The sequence below is a fragment of the Felis catus genome, chromosome B2 (genome assembly GCF_018350175.1).
Source record: "Felis catus isolate Fca126 chromosome B2, F.catus_Fca126_mat1.0, whole genome shotgun sequence".
Classification (NCBI taxonomy): domain Eukaryota; kingdom Metazoa; phylum Chordata; class Mammalia; order Carnivora; family Felidae; genus Felis; species Felis catus.
The window spans coordinates 3,455,768-3,480,892 of NC_058372.1; the positions used below are offsets into that span (position 1 = coordinate 3,455,768).

Sequence of the window (25,125 nt, forward strand, 5' to 3'; positions counted from 1 at the left end):
GCTGTTTGCCTCCCTCGTGGGGGAGGGGGGTGTGCAGTAAGCCTCAGAGTTAAAGATCAAGCGGAAGGGAGCTTGCCTCTTCAGGTATGAACCTCCAGCTTCTGTGGGAACTAAAGAGAAGACCTAAAGAGGCGAAATCCCAGAGCAACAAAAATGAATCTTGAAAGAGGCCTATGTGAGTAAAGCAGCAGCTAGGGCCGCTCCACACAGGTTTCCTAACCCGCTGCTCTCTCTACGTGGAAGGTTCCACTGCCATACTTAGAAGAGATCAAGGGTTGTTTTTCCTCCAAAGGCTGTGGAATAAAAATTCCAAACAACAGATCAGTGATTTATATAGCAAGGATTTTTTTTTTTTTTTTTTTTTTTTTTTTAAGTAGGCTCCTCGCCCAGCACAGACCCCACTGGGGCTTGAATTCCTGACCCTGAGATCAAGACCTGAGCTGAGATCAAGAGTCAGAAGCTTAACCGACTGAGCCACCCAGGCGCCCCCGAAGTAGTTTATCTTTCAATTGGTATTTAAGTCATGGAGAAAAGGATCATTCATTTGAAATGTGCTTAACCCATTAAGGGTTGGGGAAAAGGCATTAAATTCCCACCACGCCCAATCTAAAAAACGGTCTGGAGGGGCTTCATTAGAAAAAATGTACTATTTTCTTAATGTAAAACATAACATCATGGTTGTGCCAAAATAAAGTTTAGGATAATTTAAAAAATAATAATCCTTCGTTGTGCAGGCCTTTCTTCACATAATATCAGTGTCAGAAATTATGAAAGAGTTATTAGACTTGACAGTATAAAAACTAAAAACTTAACGTTACTTAATTGCCCCATAGACCAGATGAGGAAGTCTACTCACCATATGTCCCGGGCAAGTGTTCCTATTCATGCTATAAAAGAGCTTCTACAAATCAATAACTAAAAATAGGAAAAGATGTGAACAGGGAGTTACTGAGGGAATAAAGTCAATATACACCTGAAAAGAGAGTCACATTCATGAGTAGACACTTTTCCAGTGAAGACATCCAGATGGCCAACAGACACATGAAAAGATGCTCCACGTCACTCATCATCAGGGAACTACAAAGCAAAACCACGTTTGGATACCGCTTCACACTGGTCAGAGTGGCTAAAATGAACAATTCAGGAAACTGCGGCTGCTGGCGAGGATGTGGAGAAACGGGAACCCTCTTGCACTGTCGGTGGGAATGCAAACTGGTGCGGTCGCTCTGGAAAACGGGGTGGAGGTTCCTCAAAAAATTAAAACTAGAACTACCCTACAACTCACCAATAGCCCTGCTAGGAATTTATCCAAAGGATACAGGAGTGCTGATTCGTAGGGGCACGTGTACCCCAATTTATAGCAGCACTATCAACAATAGCCAAATTGTGGAAAGAGCCTAAATTGTCCATCAACTGATGAGTGGATAAAGAAGATGTGGTTTATATATATAATGGAATACTACTTGGCAGTGAGAAAGAATAAAATCATGCCATTTGCAGCAACGTAGATGGAACTGGAGGGTATTATGCTAAGTGAAATAAATCAGTCAGAGAAAGACAGATATCATATATTTTCACTCATGTGGAACTTGAGAAACTTAACAGAAGACCATGAGGGAAGCGAAGGGGAAAAAATAGCTTCAAACAGAGAGGGAGGCAAACCGTAAGAGACTCTTAAATACAAAGAACATACTGAGGGTGGATGGGGAGGTGGGGGAGAGGGGAAAATGGGTGATGGGTGTTGAGGAGGGCACTTATTGGAAGGAGCACTGGGTGTTGTATGTAAGCGATGAACCACAGGAATCTACCCCCAAAACCAAGAGCACACTTTACACACTGTATGTTAGCCAATTTGGCAATAAATCATATTAAAGAAAAAAGAGTCACATTAATATTCAAAGTAATGTAAAAGACTTTGATTATTCTTGAATTTTCCAACTCTTGGTAATGTTTTATATTAGCAAAGATTAAAAAACAGTAATAGCCATATTGGTGGCAGTTTGGAAAAACAGAAACCTTTATAGATTGAATGTTCGTGTCTCCCCCAAATTCTTACGGCTTCATGGCGTTTGGCAGTGGGGCCTTTGGGAGGTGATTAGGTCATGAGGGTGAAACCATCATGAATAGCGTCAGTGCCCTTATGGAAGAGACCCTAGAGAGCCTCCTTGCCCCTTCGGCCATGTGAGCGCCCAGCAAGAAGACTGCCATCTTGAACAGAATCGGGAAGAAGGCCTTCACCAGAACTCCCCCATTTTGGCATCCTCGTCCTGGACTTCCAGACTCCAGACTGAAACAAATAAATTTCTGCAGTTTAGAAGCCGCCCAGTCTATAAATAGACTAAACCACTCTTGTACATTACTAGTATGAGTACAAATAGTTTATATATGTATATACAGTCTTATTGGAGAAACAAACTTTACGCCTGAAATGGTTTGAAAGTAGAATAGTAGCTTTCACATTTAATGTATATATTCTTTAACCCAGCAATTACACTTTAAGGATGTTCTATAAATCTACTGATAACAAAAATCTATGTGTCTATATCTACATGGATATTTATTGTAGCCAGCTTGTGATATAGCAAAAAATTGGAAACGATTTAAATGCTAAGTTAAATAAACTATTTAAATCAACTGCGGTGACTATTTGATGAAATGCCCAAAATATATTTGTGTCAAGACTATCAAAGTAGGAGGTACATTATTGTAAAAAGTGGTATGTTTGTAAATGCATAGAAAAATTCTAGGAGGATTTTGAGAATAGTATTTTTATGAATGTTAAAAATAGAGGACATTTTCACCTCCTAATTTTTATGTATTATATATCATCTCATTATTTAAATGTTAAAATTCGGAAAAAACAGGTTGAACAGAACATTAAGAATACAACTATTTTACTGGAGTTGGGCAACTCTTAGAGCATAGCTGTACCATAAACCACTGGGACTGTTTACAAGGTAGATCATGGTACTTAAAACCCAATGTCTTTTTTTAGTCGTTCATCTTTTTCTTCTGTCTGTTCTAGAGTTATACCTACCTTTGTTTTCCGAGGGATTTCTCCCTTAGTTTTCTCAACACTCAAATCCTCTTGGATTTGATCTGAAGTTATTTTAAGGAATGTACCGTTAGGAAGCAATTAAAAGTGTGACAAAATACACATACAAGGATGCTTGTCAAAGTGAGTCGTAAAATGTATGTGTCTAACACTAAGGGATATGCATGATACGTTGCAAAAACTAAAAGGCAGGTTATACAGTGATATGTACTGAATGATTCCACTTTAATATATATAGACATGTATAGGAAAAACATTGGGAATACGCTCATTAAAATGGTTACAGTGATTATTTCTGTTGGTTTATAGGTCTATTTCCCAAATATCTGATAGTGAACATATTTTTGAAATTGAAAATGCAAAATCCATGTTTTTTAAAGAAATTTCATAAAATATAAAATTTACTATTTTAACTGTTTGTACATTTACAAATGAAGTACATTCCCATGGGGTGCCTGGGTGGCTCCCTCGGTTGAGCGTCTGACTTTGGCTCAGGTCATGATCTCGCAGTTTGTGAGTTCTAGCCCCGCGTCGGGCTCTGTGCTGACAACTGGGAGCCTGGAGCCTGTTTCGGATTCTGTCTCCCTCTCCCTGTGTCCCTATCCTGCCCCTATCCCACATGCACTCTCTCTCTCTCTCTCTCAAAACATAAATAAACATCAAAACAAAATTAAAAAGGTAAAAAAAGGTAAGTATATTCCCAATGTTGTATAGCCATCACACTGTCAATTTCTAGAACTTTTTCATCCTCCCAAACAGAAACTCTGTTCCCATTAGAAAGTAACTTCTCATTCTCTCTTCCTCGAGCCCCTGGTAACCTCTCTCTTACTTTCCGCTCCCATGAGTTTGCCTATTCTAGGTACCTCATATGAGTGGAATCATACGATATTTGTCCTTTTGTGTCTAGCTTATTTCACTTAGCATAATGTTTTCCCGGTGCATCTCTGCAGCATGTATCAGAATTTCATTCTTTTTTAAGGATGAATAATCTTCTGTTGTATGAGTACACCACATTTTGCTTATCCACTCATCTGCTGATGGAAAGTTGCGTTGTTTTCACCCTTGAATCCATGTATTTCAAAATAGTTCGTGTAGCTTTGAGGGCCTTGGAGTGAAGCTCTTATATTTCGCCTACAAAATTTAGCTGCCAGCTGGTCTCCTTTTTTTTTTTTTTCTTTTTCAATTTTTTAACGTTTATTTATTTTTGAGACAGAGAATGAATGAGGGAGGGTCAGAGAGAGAGAGAGAGGGAGACACAGAATCCAAAACAGGCTCCAGGCTCTGAGCTGTCAGCACAGAGCCCAACGCGGGGCTTGAACTCACAGACCACGAGATCATGACCCGAGCCGAAGTCGGACGCTTAACCGACTGAGCCACCCAGGCGCCCCTTTTTTTTCTTTTTAAAGATTTTACTTTTAAGTAATCTCTGCACCCACGTGGGGCTCGAACTCACAACTCCAGGAGTCACATGCTCTATCGGTGGAGCCAGCCGGGCGCCCCTAAATTGTCCTTTCTTAAAAAGATGGCCTGGTATGTTGGTAAACGTCCCGAGAGGATTCTCTGGTGCTGTGTCCCTCAAGTTCTTCTCATCTTCTTCTCTCTTAGGTATCCTCAACGTTCAAGATTTTAGACGGTTTCCTTTTACAGGGGAAATAAAACTTACACGCAAAATGCTTTTAAAATAAGAGATCAGCCAAGAACTTCATTGTGATACAGACTTTGTCCAGGCGGAATTCAGAGGAGGGAGGCATCACCCAACCAGACCCCTTGTTAGGAAAACCAGTTCTGGAAGCCCCATCGCTCAGCGACGGAGTCTCTGGTGGGACTTCCCACCTGAGGGCCAGAGCCTCTCCGCTTGAAGTGTGCAGTTTTCGTATACATCGTTTGTGATGTGTTCCTGTGGAAATTTCCCCACTGGGACACCCACTATCCTAGTAGGTACTCTAAAGATTTCAAGTATTAGCTGGAGGAAATGAAACACCCGCAGGGAAAGAAGCCTCCCTAGAGGGAAGAGAGGTGGAAAGGAGGTGACATTTGTTAAGCACTTACTGTGTATGAAGTGCGATCGTTTCTTTCCAAGAACATTCAAATCTGGGAGTAGGACAACCACCGGAAATGACGCAACCTGGCGGTGGCTTGGCCAGAAGGTGTCTTATTGGGGGTTTGCCTGAACGCACAGGGCTGTGAGTAGGTTGAATGCGGCCCGACCACCGTGGAAGAACTTTTTCTTTATGTAACAAATGGTTGCTGAGCCTGGACATCATTGTAGACAATGCACAAATATCAGTGAAGAGAACGTGCATTTATGAAGTTTGCATTGTGATAGGAGGGTGGGGTAAACACCATAACAAACGGTCGCAACGCTCACACGGCCTGGTTACAGGGAACAAGTCTGTGAAGCCTGGTGTGTTGTAAAAAGAACCCTGAGAGAGAATCAGGAAGTCGGGTGGTTGACCTTTGCTCTGCTGCTTATAAGCCACATGCCGGTCGGTTAACACATTTAGCCTGTTGGGTCCCTACCTTCTTCTTCAGTAAGATGAGTGGAATTCAATCAGTTGGTCCCCAAAATATATTCGCCTTAGCACTCTGTGATTTCTTCACTTTCAATTTAACCAAAGTTTACAGCATTGACTCAGCACCCCCTCCACCCCTCCACCCCTCTGCCTACCTCTCCAGAGAGGTACCTTCCGGTACATTCTGAAACAAGTCTCCCAAACTGAACAGTCTACTAAATTCACTCCGAAGTGAATTCTATGGGGAATAATAGAACAGCAAACATGATTTGTTTCATCTTATTATGTCCCTCTATGGAACTTAGCGGATTGATTGCTATGACCCAATAAAGCAGGAGGGAGATATTAAAGATGTGTCATTGAATGACAAGGTAGACTATGGCTGCTGTCACATTGAATTATACTTTGCAGAGCAAAGGGCATTTTGGGAGAATTCCAGGTGTGATCACTGTGTCCTCACCGTAAGACCAAAGGCCCATTTCCGGGATCCTAATTTGAATACAGGTACAGGTAACAGTGCTCGAGAAACTTCCCTTTGATCGTGTTTTGAGTCTGGTCAGTAACACCCCTCCTTTTTCATATGATTGATTGACTGATTTAACTTAATAGACTATTATTTAAAGCAGTTTTAGATTTGTAGAAAAAATCATCACTGGGGCACCTGGGTGGTTCAGTCAGTTAAGCGTCTGACTTCAGCTCAGGTCATGATCTCACAGGTTTGTGAGTTCGAGGCCTGCGTCAGGCTCTCACCGCCTGGAGCCTGCTTCGGACTCTGTGTCTCCCTTTCTCTGCCTCTCCCCATTCATGTTCTCTGTCTCTCAAAAATAAATAAACATTTAAAAAGTTTTTTTAATAAAAAAAAGAATAATCAGAAATACAGGGAAAAACCCCACAAGAAATAGAGTTCTCACATACCCCATCCCCCTCTGCACACAATTCCTCCCGTTTGTCGCACTTTGTATCACGCTTTGGCTACTTATTATTACTCTCCAAGCAAAGAAAATTACATCACACCTTAATTTTTCTGATCCCGTTTTCCCAGCTGGGGCTCTCTCTAGGGACATATTACTGTCTATTTCGCACTACTTTCCAGCCTTCCAGACCTTTCCATGTACGCTGTATCCCAAAATACTCAAGTCTGTGCTGAGGACCCTTAAGTGGATGTTTTGACTTTGGAATCTCCGAGATCTTATTTTACTCAACCAACATTTTAAATTCTTCATGTTTCGTTTCTTTTTTTTTTTTTTTTTTTTTCCCTGAAGAAGAAATTCTGTCTCAAGACTGTGACACAGAAATCCTGTCTGAGTTCTAGCTTGCTGGCCAGCTCTCTACACATCAGCCCATCAGATAGGTAAGGGATGAGATAGATAGATGATGGATTGATTGAGGACTGGTAGATGGATCTAGAATAGGGGGAGATCTCTAGAGAAAGGAACTGAGATAGAGAGATGAGAGAGAGAAGAGATATTACACATGTTCTGCTTCTCTGGAAGATTGAAACGGTCACTAACGTTTTTCAGCATCTCGTTCCACGGCAATAGCTAAATGGAGCAAGGAGGCCAGAAGTTATCAAATGACAACCAAGTTAATCCTTTTTGGCCAGAATATCATGTGGGCGTGCCCGTGTGACTTCACCAGGAAGTGCCGATGTTAATCCGCCCCATTGTTAATGATGCTCAATTTGATCCCTGGTGTAAGTGGAGACAGAGGTCATTTTGTAAAGACTTTTCTCTTTGCAGTTAGCAAGAGATCTCTGCGCTGCTGCTTTGGTACGTGAGACTATCCTATTTCCGGGCAAGTACACTTTTACCTGATCATTTAAGGATCCACTGATGAGCCTTCAGACTGTCCCCTAAATGGTTTTCCTTTCTGCGTTTCTCTTACTGGAATCTTTCCCATTGAAGGTATCTTCACCTGTACAGAACCCTTCCAGGGGCTTCCCTATCAACCGGAGTGTTAGCAAAAGCTCTCTTATCGACCTGAAAAGAAATTCGGTCCAGATGTCCTTCACTACTATTATTATTATTATTATTTATTATTTTATTATAATCACACTTTCTCGGGGTAAACAGCAGTCCCGCGCCCAGCTCCCCACCCAGTCAACACTCTGAGGTTCCTCTCTAAGAATAATATCTGTATTGTCAAAATTTGTTTTCAAAACATAGGAACAACAGAAACCAGGAAACGAGGGAACATTTCTTCAATATACATGCCCAGCAAAAGGTTCGTTTCTGGAGTATATCCCACGGTCTGGACCGGGGAAATGACATGATCATGTTTGACAAGAGGGCTCCTCGCGTCCCCGTCTCTGTGGCGCAATCGGTTAGCGCGTTCGGCTGTTAACCGAAAGGTTGGTGGTTCGAGCCCACCCAGGGACGGTCCTTTCCCTTTAAGGACTCCGGTTTTCGGAAATTTTGTCGGACAAAATCCGTTTGTGAACATTCTCACAAAATGAAAACCGAGCTAACGTAGCTCCCCAGGGCGTCTTGCGACAGAGGGAGTGTTCCCGTGTTCACGGATTATTTGCTTGAAAGCCTTCAGGATGCAGCCAGACGTGGGCGCAGTCCCGTCATTCTGTCCCTAATTCTACTGAATTTGTTTCCAGATTCCTTCTCCCTCAGCTGCGTTGGTCCATCGGGCGGCGTGAACCCCGGCTGTCCACACCCAGCTGGCCCAGGCTGTCCCTGAGTCAGGTCCTCGGGCTCTGGACGTCGGGAATGGGCCGCGGAGGCAGAGTGCAGGCTTCCATCGAAATCATCTGACTTTCCTCGCTTATAATCCCCCAAAGGGTCCCTGACACTTTCCATAAAAGGCATTTTGACAAGATCTACCAAAATTACTCTGCAAATCCACTTCTGGGAACGTACACGATTGCTGCATTTGTACAACTAAAATTGACCCGTGTCAGGGTTACTCGTGGCAACATCCAGAAAATAAAGTTTTAAGTGTAAAAGAAGGTATTTTCCTGCTCTCAAAGGGCTTGGTCTGCAGGGAATCAAGCTGACGGTTCCCCAGAAACTCATTGTCTTCCACCCATTCTTATCTTCATTTCTCGCTCCGCCTGTGATTTGCCCAGTTTTCCAGGCTGCGGGTAAACTCTTTGTGCGAACTACTGAACCGGAGCCTTGGATGCTGACCTTGAATATACTGACACCTGACGCCACCCAGCCTGAGAAGTTTATTTCATTCAAAAAATTCCGAAGCCCCATGTTTTGCTTCCTAAATTGTTAGCAACCTAAGGGGAAGAGATTTCTCACTCTCGATATTCTCTTTATCTACCAAAGGTGACAGTGGCACTGGGAATCCTGAGTAAGTGAATATGACAGCTTGTCAGATTCTGACACGGAATTTTTCTCGCTCACTTGGGAAGACATCATGACCTGAGGAAACGACCCACAGGAAACAAACTCACGAGAAATGAACACAGAAACAAGGGTATCAAGTTCCCAAGCCTGAGGGTGTAACGTTACACAGATGTTTTTATCAGACGGGTATGAGAGGGTTAGGGACGTGGGAGATGTGACACCCAACAGCCATCATTTTGAACGTAAGGTCATTTTTATTCTCCCACATAAAGCGCACCTATCGAATAAAAATCGTAACAGGACTAAGATTTTATCATTTTAGAGCCAAAGAAGTGGATGAATTTGCTTCACCCAAACACATGAGTAATTGAGGAGCGGCGGCAGTGGGGGGTGGGTGGGGAATTAAATTGCACAAGCAAAATCCATTATTATTATAGTCACTCTACTATTTCCTGTAGGTTTAAGAGACTGGATAGTGACTAGTGTTTTTTAAGACTTTTTCAGTGATCTCTACACCCAACTCCAGATCGGGAGTCGCTCACTCCATGGACCGAGGCAGCCAGACGCCCCTGACCGGTTTCAAGTTCTATGAGGCTGCGTCCAGGTTTCTTAACACTTCAGTTTTCCGTGTCTCTTAGTGGCTGCCATGGATTCTGTGCGGCTTCTAAAGCTGCTTTGGTGTTGTTTGTGAGCCCTCCCCCTTGTCTAAGCCCTAATTCGTAGAAGACCACCTGAAGGGCACCGTGCCTACCTCCTAGGCTTTGTCTCCCTTTACAATGGTTTGAACCCAACGCTCCATCCATGGAGCTTTGTTTCCAACAACAGGAGTACATCAGGCTCATTCAGATTTCTGTTCACTTTTCAGGAGCGATATGGAAAACTTGGCCAAAACTGACCCCTCTCTGAAGAATGTGATGAGGGATGAGCTTCATATGAAGCACTGCTTACCTTCCCAGATAAACCAAGCCCTCCCATGGCTCCTCCTCTAGCCCTTATATATTTCTACATGATGCCTGCAGTACCTCTGGACATTACTTCTTGAATATCTGTCCCTTTCTAGTGGCCTACAACTCTTAATGCCAAGGGCCGTGTGTTATTACCCACTATCACTATGTCCTCATGTAGTGACTTGGTAAATGTTGAATTAGATCATTGATAAAGTGGGCTAAGAAATTAATCTGATAGAAGAGTTCAGACTGAAGGTGGAGAGGGAGGTGGCTCTGAGACCAGGAGATGACATTAATGGGACATGAGGAGACAGAAGTTAGAACTTATAAAATGCACCCCCCCCCCGCACCAGTAAACTACAAAAGTATACAAATATATATATTTTTTCTTTTCTATAAATACATTTGGAAGGTGGCTCCCACCCAGTCCCACCCCATTAACCCATCCCTGTTAATCTTTTCTAAATAAAAAGGATGTGGCTGCTACCCTTCACTTACAGTTGGTAAAAAAGTTGCCTGGACTACACATTCCCACTCTAGCTTGAGGTAAAGGCTCTTCCTGAGGCCAGAAAGTGGGATTTTTAGAGGCTCCCACTGGGCAGGAGGCAGACGGCCAAGAATCAAATGAAACAGGCATGTGCAGTAGTCATACTCATGCTAGTATGAATTAGGGGCCTTTGACAGGCAACAGGAGTGGGAGCGGGGAGGAGAGGCCCACAAAAGGTCTGTCTGAGCACTCATCAGAGACTCCTGGTCTGAGAAAGATAATAAAACGTCTGCCTGAATAGACATTATCAGGGCTACGAGATAGAAGGGGTCTCTCTGCCCTTCATGAGTCCCTGGCTAGTGAGGGTTCTTCCACGCTCTCTGAAGGTGGTGGAGCTCCGAAGATCTTGGCAAGCAGCCCTCGGTTGGAGCGAGCCTGGTCCTGGACGTTAGCCAGGCGAGCCCGTTCACGTCCCCCGGGCCGAGCTGCCTTCCGGGCTCTCAGCTCCTGCTCAGTAGGACGCTGGGCAAAGGCCCAGGTGCCATTTGGGCGGGCGGAGTCCCCATCAGCAGCAAGGAAGCGCTGTCCCCGTTCCACGCTTCGAAGGTAGAAGTCAGTCTCACGCTTGGCCTGGGCAACCTCGGCCCTCAGGCGCTGCCTGCGTACCTGGCGCTCAAAGGCAAGATGTTCGCTGAGGTGGGACCACGTGAAACGGTGCAGGTACTGTGAACAGCAACAACAACGACAACAAAAACGAGAAAGGACGTGGGTAAGGCGTGGCAGGAAGGCAGAGGAGAGGAGAGCGAGTGGGGCCAACAGGAGGTAAGGGAGCAGCCCCGGCTAGGGCTGGGAAGGCAGACAAGTCCGCCCCTTACCTTGAGGTTCCACAGGTCATAACGGAAGGGACTGCGCCGTCGGGCTCCCATGGGCGTGTTGTGCAGACTGGCCGCCACGCGCTTGGCCACTCGCTTGTCCCGAAACTCCACCCAGCCCTCGGTGTAGTCCTTGCTGTACTTGGACCGCTTTTTCCCTCCCGTGGCCGAGGCTGCCGCCGCCTTCTTCTTGCGCCTCACGAACCCGTCTGCGCGCCGAGGACACAGCAGAGGTTTAAGGGGCCCACGTGGCTCCCAAGGAACTTCACCCCCCACTCGCCCGCGGGCCAGGATCCCACCTCCAGGCCTTTGCCCGGGAAAAGGACTCCAAGTTCCATCCATTCCCCGTGCACCCTTTCCCCACGTCTAACTCCTTTCCTCAAACGTCAACGCCTGCATCAGATCCGCTCCGAACATTCTACTTACAACTCTCACACACCCCCAATCCCGATTCGATTAGTGTCCGCGCGGGAGCTGGGGTCAGCTGACCACACAGTGTCTAGACCCGGGCCGCGATGACAAAGGGGATGGGTTCAGTGTGTGAAAAAGCCTCTGAGACTTTTATACAGGATGTACTCACTCAGTAAACTGGTAAAGCTGGTTCAGGAAAGAGGGCTGCGCGGGGTCGACATCAGAAGCCAGAGCTCACCACCCGAGAACTACCCATCTATGCGCAAGGCGCTACCCACACCTAATCCCGTCTCCTTAAAGGCTTGCGCACCACTCGTCTCCTTGGGCGCCGGCCTCGAGTCCCGCGCCCCACAGCGCCTCGGACGCGCATAGCCCGGGCCACGCGACGCGCGGGCGAGTCCACCCGGCTGCCCGCACAGCCAGGGCCTCCGCTCTTACCCTCCGGCTGGAAAAAAACGCGCCCGACCTCGCCATAGGCGCTGAGAAGGTTCCGTACGTGCAGAGGCCGAAAGCGGGGCGGGAGGTGGCCCAAGTACACAATACCCGGCACTACCCGCTTCTTGCCGCCGCAAGCCGCCTCTTCGGATTCCTCCTGCTCCTCCTCCGCTTCTGGTTTCTGGTCTCTCGCTTCTGGGGGCTCCTGCTCCGCAGCCTCCTTCTCCAACTCCTCGGCCTCCATGTTGGCGGGGACCAGAAGCACGACAGCCGTAAAGCGCCGCGCCGCGCCGCGTCGCGCCGCGCCGGCTGCAGCGCACCGAGTACGCTGGCCGGCGGCGAGGGGGCGGGACCGACGCGGGCGGAGATAAATGGAAGAACCAGATTGGGTGGAGAGAGCGGAAGTGGGGGCCGGAGCGGCCGCGAGATCCGAAGCTGACGGGTGGGACCCGGGGTCGAGCAGGCCCAGAGGCAGAAGCCGAGCGGGTGGGTCCCCAAGTGTTAACGCGCCCTGGAGAACGCCTTGGTGAGGTGTAGGAAGGCGGGAAGCAGGCTCTTCCTGGAAATGCTGGAAAACTGGGAAGTTGGGAGAGGTTTCTGTGTGTCAGCGATCAAAACAGCATTTTACCCAAGGGACCCGGCTGTGCCTCCGGTTGGGGGCTGTTCCACCTTTTACAGATTACTTCAGTTTTTAAAATTGTCTTGAGTTTTGAAATCTGAATTATTTTTCAAAATTTAGCTGCGAGTTTTGAATGTTTCTAAGTTTTGGAAATGTAGCTTCGCAAATACAGGTTTTGGAAGTGAGATTTGCATTTTGAAAATTTCAGTTGTGACCTCAAGTAGTTTACAAGTATTTTGTTTAAAGTATTCATTTTAGATTTGATTTCGTAAAGATGTCCCCCAAATGTTCATGTGTAACAGTTATTGCCCTAACGTTAAATACGTGCTTGGCGCCTATCATACATTTGTACTGATACGTGTTTCGTGTTTATATTATAAACACCTGTTGGCACATATACACACGGCCCGGAGTCTGGGGACCCCCCCCCCCGGGCGGCGCGCTTAACCCTGGTCTCGCGAGACCTGTCTGTGAGGACGGCCCCGCGGGCGGTCTTGGCACTCCTGCTGAGACCTCTCTCCCGCAGGTGCCTGGCTCCGCCCTGTCCCGTCGCGCGCGGACGCGCCCAGCAGGGGGCGCCGTCTCCGTGCTCTTGGAGCCGCCGTTCCTCCCACGCGCACCTGCAGTGGGGCGGAAAGGGGCGCGGCCTGGAATGCGGACAAACCCTCCAGCCCGCTTTCCGGAAGGGGCCCGGGGCGAGTTTAAGCGTAACTTAGACCCGCCCTCGCTGCTGCCGGACGGAAATTCCCATCCCGCTGGAACAGGCGAGGGCGCCGAGGAACCCAGAGGACCGCAGCAGGGGGCGCAGGTGTCCGTCCACAAGCTACCTTCCTACGTGACAGCTCCTGCCAGAGAGCCTCCCAGTATATTCCTGCAGGAACGCAGCGCCACGCTCTTCCTGGAGTGGGCGAAAGATCTAAGAAACTCGAGTTCCTACACGCCGGTTTCATTAATGTTACGAAAGCAAACTTTATCATTTGCCCGCCGCTCCTTTTTTCGAGGCGGGAGAGGGCGGTAAGAGGCACAGACTCGGTCCCGTATGTCATTCTTCCGTCTTCAAAGCACCGAGCAACTACGGAAGAAGTGAGAGCACATCTCGGCACTGCTTCAAGAGGCCGGGGTGGGAAGGGGGGTATCTGCGGAAATAGATGCTTCCTGTTCTACCCGTGTGATGGCTGCGATGGTAACATATGCTGTTTTCTCGACCTTGTGTGTGTTTCAAGTTGCCATTAATTAAATGTTTATGCGCTTAAATATCAGCATAACAGTCCAGAAAGACCACCGGGCCTCCAAAATGAATTGTAAACTTTGGGTCAAGACGTCCTTCCGGTTGTCCGCCCTCCCCATGACCCTTTCCCTTTCCCAAACTCCATGAAAAGTCAGCCTTCCTGGAGACCCCGACTTACATAAGCAGCTTTTTGTGTACGTATCTGGGGGTCGTTTACTATTGTTTTTATTATTTTTCAGTCCTACGAGTTCATCTGTAAGTACAAATGACAGTCCGCCCAACTGTGTTCAAGTTTTCCTACACACGCTAGGGGACCAGCCAGCTGTGCAGTGTCACCGAAAACCTTTCAAAAAGGCCACGTCCTTCGAGCCGGATTCGAACCAGCGACCTAAGGATGACCACAACCACACGTCTACAGTCCTCCGCTCTACCAACTGAGCTATCGAAGGATTGGTGGTAAGACTTGTTAGAATACCTTAATGTTTCTTCCAATGGTTTTGTTTGGATTCTATTTTTAAAATCTAGTGCGGATTTTTTTCTAGGGTGCTGGAAATGTTCTAAAACTGATAGGGGTCGCGATCATAGAGGTATATTAAAAAATCAGTATTCATAAAAACTTAAGTTTTGTGCTTTTTACTGCCTGTTTCAGGTCTTTAAAAAAGGAAATACCACCATCCATGTTCCATATCCTGCTCCCTGAGGCCCATCACCCTTATCCCTACTGCGGCCCCGCTGTCCTGGCCACTTAACGCCTGTTATAGTGGCCGATAAATGATAACTTATCCTAAATATAGATAACTCAGTTGAAGAGGGCTCTACTGCCTTAAAGCAGAGACACTGCCAAGTTCATTTTGGAAACATTGCATTTCTCCTTGTTGAAAGACAAGGAAAGTGTACAGACGGAAATGTGCTAGACCCAAACCACGAGGGGCATCGCGTATGCGAGTGTATGTCTAGGAACTGAGTGCCTCATATTAGAGTGGACCAAATAAATGAAATACGCCCCTCCCCAATTTTGAGAAGAGCAACGTAGACATTTATTGGGGGGGGGGGGATGCTATCATGCATTGCTAATGAACACCTGTAATGGTGTTTGGCTTCCTGGTTGAACACGGTTGGAGAAAACAGGAAGCCATCTGGACAGACATTTCTTGATGATGTATCCTTAGAAAAGATTTCTGGTAAGTTTATCTATAAAAGAGTATTTCTTATTTAAAAATACTTTGTAACTGTAGCCTTGAAAAAGTACATTTTTCTTCAGAAGATCCTACCTAGTGATTTCTATGAGAAATCTGCCAACACATAATTTATATTAAATGTAGTTATTCTGTTCCCTCTCATGAGAAACTAAGAATATATATGGTCTAGTACATTTCTCTCCTTTTTTTTTAAGTTTACGTATTTATTTATTTTTTTTTTAAATTTTTTTTTCAACATTTATTTATTTTTGGGACAGAGAGAGACAGAGCATGAACGGGCAAGGGGCAGAGAGAGAGGGAGACACAGAATCGGAAACAGGCTCCAGGCTCTGAGCCATCAGCCCAGAGCCCGACGCGGGGCTCGAACTCACGGACCACGAGATCATGACCTGGCTGAAGTCGGACGCTTAACCGACTGCGCCACCCAGGCGCCCCTACGTATTTATTTTTAAGAGACAGAGAGAAAACGTGGGGGAGGGGCAGAGAGAGAGAGAGCTGTTTTCAAAAGATACCACTAAGAAAACGAAAAGTCAAACCACAGACTGGGAGACAGTATTTGCAGAACAAACATCTGATATACAAGACTTTTATCCAGTATAAAGCATTCTCACAACTCAATCAGGAGGCAAACAATTCAATTTTTTTTAAAAAAGGGAAGGATCTCAACAGACATTTCACTGAAGATGTGCAGATGACCTATAACTACCTGAAAAGGTAGACATCATTAGCCACGAGGGAAATGCAGATTAAGCCCCAGGAGATGCCTCCACACATTCATCAAAGGAGGCCGAAATCTAAGACGACCCCGAGATTTTCACCCACCTCTTAGAATATCTGAATAATCCCCTCCCCATAAATGTGGGTAGGACATGTGAATGTGTTACAGTGTTCCTTACGATTCTGAATGGCCAATATTTAAAAGACTGACTGTGCTAAGATGTGGAGAAACGAACTGCAATGAGAATGTAAAACGGTCTAGCCCCCTTGGATAACAGCTGGTAGTTTCTTTGAAAGTTAAATACACACTTCCCATAGGATCCAGCAGTCCCATGTCTATATTATTTACCGAAAATAAATGAAAACGCACGTCCATACAAAGACTTACACCCAAAATATTTATAGCCACGTAATAGTCGGTGAGGACCGCCATGACAACGCGCCACAGGCTGGGTGACTCAAGCAACAGAAATTTATTTCCTCACAGCTCTGGAAGCTGAGGCCCAAGATCAAGGTGTCAGCAGGGTTGATTTCTTCTGCGGCCTCTGTTTGACCTCAGAAGGGTATCTTCTTGTTTCCTCCTTCCACGGTAGTTACTTTGTACTCACATGCTCCTAGCGACTCTCTCTGTGTCCTCGTCACCTCCTCTTATAAAGATGCCAGCCAGATCGGGTCAAGGCACACAATGAATGCAGTAACGTCTTTCAGGGTCCATCTCCAAATACGGTCTCATTCTGATGTACTGGAAATCAGGGCTTCAACATAGGAACAGGGCGGGGGGTGGTTATTCGGTCCATAACAAGCAGTTTTGTTATTAACAAGAAAACCAATACCAACTTTCGTTAGCTGGTGAGTGAAGAAACAGATCGTAGTACATCCCTACCATGGGCTACTGGCCAGTAAGAGGGAATGAACCATGGGTATACACCCGGTGAATCCCAACAGCACTGCTAGGTAAAGGAAGCCGGGCTCCCAGCCGCACGCTGCGCGAGTCTCTCTCTAGACTTTTGCAAAAAGTACTGCGACGGAAAGCAGATCAGTGCTTCTGAAGGCAGAAGTAAACTTTTTGGAGGGATGAAAAGGTTCTATATCATGATGGTTGTGGTCGTTCTATGACTGAATACAATTTTCAAGACTCACCGAACCTACACTTAAAAAGACTTAAAAGGAATGGATTTTACTATGTGTGTGGGGGGGTTTTGTTTTGTTTTGTTTTGTTTTGTTTTGTTTTGTTTTGTTTTGTTTTGTTTTGTTTTGTTTTAGAGAGAGAGAGAGTGCACAAGCAGGGGAGAGGGACAGGGGGGAGAGAGAATCTTCAGCAGGCTCCGACACCAGGGCTCGATCTCACACACCATGAGATCCTGACCTGAGCCAAAATCAAGAGTCAAATGCTTAACCAACTGAGCCCCCCAGGAGCCCCTGACTTTTACTGTGTTTAAGTTATATTTCAATAGAAGTAATTAAAAACAAAAGAAAACTGGTCATCCATACGGAAACTTCAACACCAACTCGATTCCATTGCTAAGCAGTCTCTTTCTTGCTGCCCACGGCCTCCTTATCACCGATTCCCAACTTACCCTGTTTACTTGTTCTTTTACCCGTAGTACTTACTATTTGTAGCATATTATGCAATTACACAAATTTGTGTTTACCCTATTTTTAAATCTCCAGTGCGTTCAAGCTGATGTTTTGTATCACATACAAGGTTTTAGTCGTCCTAAATGTCACATTTGGACAGACCTAGTTGCATTTACGAAGAGCCGTGTAGAAACAAATGCAAATCCTTCACCAGCGAAGGAACCAGCATGCATCACTCAGAGATGCTAGACTTTCAGCAAACTGACGTTCTCATGGACTTTTATGTTGTCTCCCCCCAGGGGAAGCCAAGCGTGTTTGGCTTTTAGGAAGGAGGGTGGGCAGAATCGTTGGTGGCTGCGTGGTGAACTGTAATGGACACTATTGCTTTTCAAAAATCTCCTGACATTGTGTTGTACCATATCTAAGACTAGAGTTCATTACTCCTTTAGAAATAGATGTGGCCGTGTGACACAACTGTTTTGACAAATGAGATGTCCCTCCTGGAAGTTGGAGAGCCAGTGAGCCATCCACCACACCCCTCTTGACCCTTCCCCTGACAAAATATGATCTGAGTTGTTGGGGATCCACAAGGAGCCCACCAGGCAAACCATGACTGATTTATATGACGCCGAAGAGTTTCCGGTTACGAGCCGTCATGATTTGCAGAGGGGGAATGCTTGTGACTGCAGTGTAACCTACCCTACTCAGGCGGACACACAGGAAACGCGCAAGTCTGAATCCACGAGGAAGGCTCATTCTCCTCCTAGGAAAACACCCAAGAGAAATGTGTGAGCTTCTGCACCAAGAGATATGTATGGTAAGAGGGTTCAAAGATTTGTTTGTTGGTTTCCAATTGTCCGTGTTCTATCGCTGAGTGAAAGAAAAGTTCAGTGACGTTTGCCGAGAGTCTGCCTGCCAGCCTAGTGTCATTTTGTATTACTTCAAGAGAGGTGAGGTTTTTTTCCAGTCACTCCAAGAAATGGATTCCAGGAAAGTATTCTGGAAAAGCTGCTCATCGTAGGCTCAGGCTCTTTGTGGAATTTCTAAATGTGTTGAGCTAAAAGTGGAGCAAATTTATCAGAGTGAATCCAGATCTTGGATGGGATTTGAAAAGGCTGTGGCAATTTTTCAAGACTGAAAACTGCAGTAGTTGGGACTCCGGCAAAAAGGATATAAGTCGTTAGACACGAGGCGTTTCACCTGCTCTGTCCTGCGTCGCGTGGGCCACAGGACTGCCCTGTTCTCCTTTCCTCTCTTGCAACAACATTCCAGAATTCATTCTGCTTAAAACTTGGTAGCTTCTACCGGCCATCTGGTTGCTGGGAACAGGCTTCCCCAAAGACAGACTGAAAAGGACAGCAGGAATCTTCAAACCCTCCTAATTCCTTGCTGTTCCTGAAAATTACCATTCGAGATCATTTTTAAATGTTGGGTTTTACACCAACCTATTAGCAAACAGGCTGAGCGTGATATTCTACGAGAAGCTACACGACTGTCTCAAACATGCGTGCCAAGTCCAAGTTCACGGCCGAAAGCTAGAGGAAAGCTGTGGGTGGTCTCGTCCCCCTGACGGCGCGCAGCAGGCAGGGCTTCCGCAGGCCCAGCTCCTTCGAATTGCGCAGTAGCCGCGATCGGCTGGGAGCAGAGCAGGTGTCTTGGGTCACGAGCGAACCCGCGTGTGCAAGTTCGACCTCCTCGTGTGTCTGCACGCGTCCCAGCGCGGGAACATCCCCAAGGTGCAGGCGGCCTCCCACCCGCGCACTCGGTTCATCTGAAAGGTGATTGTCCTCCACTCCTGGTGTGTTCGCAGAGGGGACAGGAGGCTTGGGCTGGTCCTGTCCCCTCTTCCGTCCTTCACACCGATCTCTTCGAGACACAGGAGCGGGAGAAAGGAGAACACATCTCGGGTTTGTGCCCAAAGGTCACAGGTTGCGGGCAGGGTGTGGCTCTGGGGTTAGACGGTGCCACGGTGGTGGCCGTATCTGGGCGGTGGGTACGATGGGAGTTCGTTATGCTGCGTCCTGGGTGTGTCTGAAATTTCTCCGACAGAAGGCTTCTTCAGACGTCACCGGGCTAACAGGGCCCCCAGCGGCGGGCGCGGACCCCAACGTCGGAGACACTCGCGCGCCCTCGCCGTTGCGCTGCGCGGAGCCGGCGCCGGGGCCGCGCGCGGGGAAACGCTGAACCTGGAACCCGAGACGGCCGCGCGCAGGGAGCCCAGGGTCGGGGCCGCGCGCGCGGAGCCGGGCCGCCCTCGCAAGCGTGTGAGTTTCACAGGCGAAAAGGTGAACGGAGACTCGCGGAAAGGGACTATTCCCTGCGTTCAGTAAGGGTCTAAATGTTGCTGTGGCGTCGCTGGAGTTGTCTACGATTTCCAAAATTGTCGTCCTTCGAGCCGGATTCGAACCAGCGACCTAAGGATGTCCAACTATCGCACCTACAGTCCTCCGCTCTACCAACTGAGCTATCGAAGGACTCCTGGGAGGCACCCTTTCAGGATTCCTAAAATAACGTCGGTCCAGACGGTCTGTGTTGGTAATGTTCACGTGCACTTTTCAAAGTGCAGCCTTAAGCTGACTTCCTAGACCCCGAATGTGTTTTATATAGTGATCTGGATAGACAGCTGGTTCCATGGGTTTATAAAGACATCAAATTCATTGGGTTATACATAAAAGACATTAGGATATCACTTATGTAGCTCTCAAGCAAAACCCCTAAGGCTGTCCCCTGTCCTCCTCCCCCAGGAACAATATAGCTGAAGGTAGTGCCCTCTTATTATGGACCGATTTCCTTCCTTCCTCTCCGGTTACCTACTCCTTCTCTCCAAAGTGTCAAAGTTTGCTCAATAAATGTTATGGTTGCCCTAAATACAGACAACTAGGTTGGAGAAGATCCCTGGGTTGTGAACAGAGCAAGGTCCCATGCATTTTGGTACATTCCAGTAGTCCACAGTGAAAGTCCAATGGGAAATCGTGTCTATTCTTAACTCTAATGATGAAAAATGTGGAGTGGTGTGTGTGTGTGTGTGTGTGTGTGTGTGTGTGTGTGTGTGTGTGTGTATAAATGTTCTTAGTTGGGTAAATATGATCTGGGTGGTTCACATTCCACTGCATAATTATAGTAGAGCAATTAAAATGAAACAACAATTCTTAAAATTCTTAAGTGGAAATATAAATATTCCTGACCCCAAGAAAATCAGACAACATTGAGGTTCAACAGAAACTGATCAGTTTCCTTGCACCTGCTACAGAAATAGACACAAGTAGAGAATTTGCTAAACTACCTGGAGCAAAAAGGCTTTCCTTTGTAATATATTTAAGGAAGAGATTAAGTGGGTTTCTCTATAAAATATCTGTGCTTCTTATAATAAAAGTTCGACAAAACCATATTATTGGGAAAAAAATCCAAATTTTTCTTCAAATGGCAATTGCCAGTGCCTCCTATTAGAAACATTGAGAGCTCATAGTTGATAGGGAGCTCAGTAATGAAGTCCCTTTCCATGAGACGCTAGTGAAACGGAACCTAGTAACGTTCCTTTCAATGTTCCTGACCTAATAGAGGATTAGCAGCTAGAGAAAAAGCGTCCTAAGAAGTGGACGGTTTCTCTTAACATTATCAGGTGTCCTTTCTGTGCTTTGAATACCAAGTAGAAAACGTTGCCAACAGGTGCTGAAATTTCAGGATGGTGATGGATTCATCGCTGGGGCCACACTTAGAGGAACGGGAAGTTCCCGGAAAGGACACGGGAAGGAGTAAGCCCACCTTTCCTCCTTCTCCAGTCTTTCATTCTCCTCCTAGCTTCCCTTTTGGCAGTAAATCAGCAATGTGGTTCACAGACTCCCATCTCCTTTATCACAAGCCAGATTAAAAAGGGGTTTTTGTCTTAGTCTGCTCAGGCTGCTGTGACAAAATGCCACAGACTGGGGTGGCTTAAACAACAAAAATTATTTTTTTCTCACAGTTCTGGAGGCTGGAAGCCCATGACCAAGGCCATTCAGTTCCTGTGACAGCTCTCTTCTTGGCTTGCAGATGGCCGTCTCCTGGCTGTGCCTTCACAGGGCAGAGAGAGAATGGGCTCTTTGGTGGCTCCCCTGTAAGCCACCAATCCCAGGGGATCAGGGCCCCGCCCTTACAACCTGGTAAACCTTGCTTACTTCCTTATTCCAAATACAATCACCCTGGGGGTTAGAGCTTCAACATGTGAATTTGGGGGGAACGCAATTCAGTCCAGAACAGAGAGCTTAGAGTGGAGTCTGGTAACAACTGGTAAAACGTCCATGTGAGTTTTAAAGTAATATTCTTGATTTTCATTTGGTCTCTGTGGAAGCCGAGTGTTGGGAAATGTAACACCCAACACAGTGGGACTGGAAACTAACACTCCCAGCTCATGACTGCAGGCCCCCAGACAAACCAGTCGCTGCCGGTGTGGTTAGTCATGCCAGTGTTCCGTCCATGGACCTGAGCTGTGGAGCAGGCCTACTTTCTGTCGCTAAAATTCCACACCTACACCCTTAGAATCATAGGGAAAATAAATAGGGAGGAAAAAGTGAGCGGAGGCCAAATGGACTTCTGCAGCGGGGTGAATTCTGTCCAGGAAAGAATAGGGGAGACACATCCAGATGCTGGGGACAGTCAGGGTGGGGCTGGCCTGGAGCTAAGTTTTGAACTGAACGGTGGGTTTCTACACACACTCGGAAAACCCGAGTTGTGAACTCTCTTTCCTAAGTTGTGGGGAGGCAAGAAGGTGGAAGTTTTCGTCAGTCAGAGGGCTATTCATCCGCGTTTTTATCAGCCCTGATTGCGGAGAAAAAGCAAAAAAGGAGAGCAGACGTGAAGGGCATTTTAAGGATCTTGGAAAGGGCTGTTCTGCATAGGGACGGAGAGTCACTTTCTTAATTGAGATGTTTCTCCTCCGTTTGAATTTTGATCGCTTGCTTCAATTTCACTGAGACTAAAAAATAACACTAAACCAAATGGAGGAAGTCTCTAATGATGGAATATTAGGCGAAGAAGTCGAAGGTGTAGATGGGACTGAAAGCTTTCATATGGCTTTCCTGCACGTGATGGGCTCCTGGCAATGCCCAGCGAATCCTGCTCTTCGGAGCTAGCTCTGTCCAGTAAGCAGCACCTAGTACAGTACCTGATACTTAGTACCCAATAAGTCCGAAGAAAAAGAGGTGACTACTGCCTTTGTCTTTTTGCAAAGACTCTAGATCTCAGCCTGCAGGCAGAATTATCTTAGCATCCGATTAATGTTTACCTTGGAAAAATGCAAAATAACTTTTACACCCTTTAATCAAAATCAGAAATATAGAAGCCAGAATGAAAGGAGAAATAAACTGGGACGCGCGCCCCCTCGTGGCCATGTATCCACAGGCGGGGATTTTCTTTTTTTTAAGCCAGTTTTTTTAAGGGTTTTTGGTTTTTTTTTTTTTGTTTTTTTTTTTTGTTTTTTTTTTTTTAATAAGGATGTCTGTGGGGACTCCGGAGAGTCTGTTTCTGAAGCCAGCAGAGTCAACTGGTGGAAAATGTAGGGGTGCAGGGATTGTGAGGGCCTATTGCCAAGGCCAAAGCCGAGCCTCTTTGCTCGAGAAACTTAGTTTCCCCTCCTGGATGCACCTGCAATTTCCTTCCATTCCCTGTTTCCACAGATGGACGTCCAGGGTTAAACTCTTGCCCAATTTCTAAGACAAGTGTTTCTGAGGACTCCACGGCCTGGATTCCAGCTGCACTCTGAGCTCTTTTACCGACAGGGTCCAGAAGCGTAGGACAGGTTGTAGGTGGTGCCGAGGGACAGAATGGCCATTGATCTGCGGCCCCGCACCCCAAACAATTGGCTAAGACCGACTACGAACAGGTGGCGCGACACGTTCTGAATGGCCTCCAGATTTCAAAGTGGGGAAGAGAGGCGCGGCGGCGTGTCCGGACGGGGAATTAGCTCAAATGGTAGAGCGCTCGCTTAGCATGCGAGAGGTAGCGGGATCGATGCCCGCATTCTCCAGTTTTGCGTTCTCTTCCCCGCTGGCTTTTGCTTTCCTGCTCCTCTAAACAGACGGAGATGATGGAGACATCACCAGCTGGGAGCGGGGCCCAGGTCATAACAGGGAAGGCCTTCAGACAGTGCCAGGATAGGAAGGCTGAGGTCTCTAGGATTTGGCAGACGTTTTGCAGATTTGAATATTGGTCCCTGCCACGTGGACTTACGAATCGACACTTCAATTATTTATGCATTAATATTGTATTTTTATTCTCAGTCTATTTCCCACACATCTGACCTATGTAGGGCCACCTCAAGTTCTTAAAACTGGAAGGAAGGATTCCCATTTCTTAGCGAGATGGTGAAGAGCCACATAATCAAGTATATTTCAGACTTGTTTTTTATGCATGCAGTTTTCCTCCTCTGGAGTCGGACGGCTAGATCTTTGGAGGTGGTGGTGATGATGCGGATACTGATACCGGGCTGTGGCAGAAAACGGCCCAGTCACAGGAGGGTGGAGAACCTCGGTGGTGCCTCCAGAAGCTCAGGCCAGGACTTTCTAATACACTTTGCATCCAGCGCCCAAAAGTTATCTTTGAAAAGAAAATCGGACCAGTTTTCTTCTTTACTCTTTTGCCCCAGTTCGCTTTCAAAAAACAAACTTCACTCTGTCTCTCTCTGTCTCAGAAATAAAAAACATTAAAAAAAAAAAAAAAAAAAAAAAAAACTTCATCAGGAGCTATCAGTTAAGACCAAGCTTCAGCCCTTAATAGGGATAGTTTCCAATATGGTTTAGGCAGTGGTTCTCACACTACCCCAATGCAAGAAGCCTGGGCTTCTGTGTTCTGATATACACCAAAGCTTGAGAATCATTTAAGACTAAAAGTTCTGAAGCACAGGAAGGAATACAAAAAATTCAAAAAATACAAAAAATTACCAAGGACAAAATTCGCACACAAGTCTTCTTTACTTGATCTAATTAGTATCTTCGTAGTTGAGGACTCTCCCACTCGGGAGGTGGTCGGGATCCCATGTTTGAGACAGGGCGCAAGTGGGATTAATATATTTTAATGAGATTGGCGCAAAATTAGCAAATGCTTTCTGTTGATAAGCGGAATCTCTCTCTTTTGAGCTGATTCCCAAAATGGGTAGAAAGTCCTACCCATTTCTCCCACCTTGTCTGTTATTTTTAATTCTAGGATTTTTGTTTCTCTCCTATCCGTGGTTCTCCACCCCTGCGGCACATGAATGCCACCTGGGAATTTTTAAAACTACCAATGCCTAGGTCGCACCTTCAAAATGGTCCAGGCAGAGGCGCGTTGTAAAACCTGCCCAAGTGATTCTGTGTCCACCGACTTTCCTCAGGCAGGGTTCAAAACCGCCGTTACACAATTAAACCGAGAAGGGGGAGTAGTGCCCCTGAATCCCGGAATTTCATCCGGCCCTGACATTGTGGGCGGCTGCCTGCAGTCCAGCAGGAAAAACACCGTCCGGGAGACTCGCGACTCCAATTCCACCAGGGGGCGCGCGTGCCCCACCGATTACCCGCAGGTCGCGTCCTTCCTACGCAGGTCGCGTCCTTCCTTCCCGGGTCCCAGGTCCCCCCGGTGGGAGAGCGCGGACGCGTCAGCGGACCTCCAGCCCCGTAGGGCCGCCTCTGCTCCGCCTCGGCAGGGCCCAGGACTTCTCTGCGGCCCCCGCTGTATGTGAAGTGTGCGGCTGAAGCCTGTCTGATCGCGCGTATTAGTCGTTACAGAAACCAGTAATTTTAAAAATTAGATT

At 46.7% G+C, this 25,125-nt stretch overlaps 1 protein-coding gene, 1 long non-coding RNA gene and 4 other non-coding genes across 7 annotated transcripts; 3 read left to right on the forward strand and 3 right to left on the reverse strand.

The window, feature by feature from the left end:
• Positions 1 to 7,872: 7,872 nt before the first annotated feature.
• On the forward strand, positions 7,873 to 7,946 carry TRNAN-GUU. The gene has a single exon. It is a non-coding gene; the product is annotated as a tRNA-Asn (tRNA).
• Positions 7,947 to 9,107: 1,161 nt separating this feature from the next.
• On the reverse strand, positions 9,108 to 12,326 carry ABT1 (activator of basal transcription 1). The gene is made up of 3 exons (XM_003985697.6): positions 12,029 to 12,326; positions 11,183 to 11,388; positions 9,108 to 11,030 (listed from the first exon to the last, which is right to left on the reverse strand). Exons 1-3 carry the CDS (start codon positions 12,267 to 12,269, stop codon positions 10,650 to 10,652), a joined length of 828 nt encoding a protein of 275 aa, XP_003985746.1. The 5' UTR covers positions 12,270 to 12,326; the 3' UTR covers positions 9,108 to 10,649.
• A 191-nt stretch (positions 12,327 to 12,517) lies between these two features.
• Positions 12,518 to 24,035, forward strand: LOC102901627. Of its 2 annotated transcripts, none has more exons than XR_006598594.1 (5): positions 12,518 to 13,827; positions 14,112 to 14,328; positions 17,460 to 21,118; positions 21,328 to 21,505; positions 23,018 to 24,035. It is a non-coding gene; the product is annotated as an uncharacterized LOC102901627 (long non-coding RNA). The 2 variants fall into 2 exon arrangements; XR_002157921.3 differs by having other exon boundaries at positions 23,757 to 24,035.
• Positions 14,233 to 14,321, reverse strand: TRNAY-GUA. The gene is given in 2 exon segments: positions 14,233 to 14,268; positions 14,285 to 14,321. It is a non-coding gene; the product is annotated as a tRNA-Tyr (tRNA).
• On the reverse strand, positions 19,753 to 19,840 carry TRNAY-GUA. Its single transcript is given in 2 exon segments — positions 19,753 to 19,788; positions 19,804 to 19,840. It is a non-coding gene; the product is annotated as a tRNA-Tyr (tRNA).
• Positions 23,295 to 23,367, forward strand: TRNAA-AGC. The gene has a single exon. It is a non-coding gene; the product is annotated as a tRNA-Ala (tRNA).
• Positions 24,036 to 25,125: the final 1,090 nt, after the last annotated feature.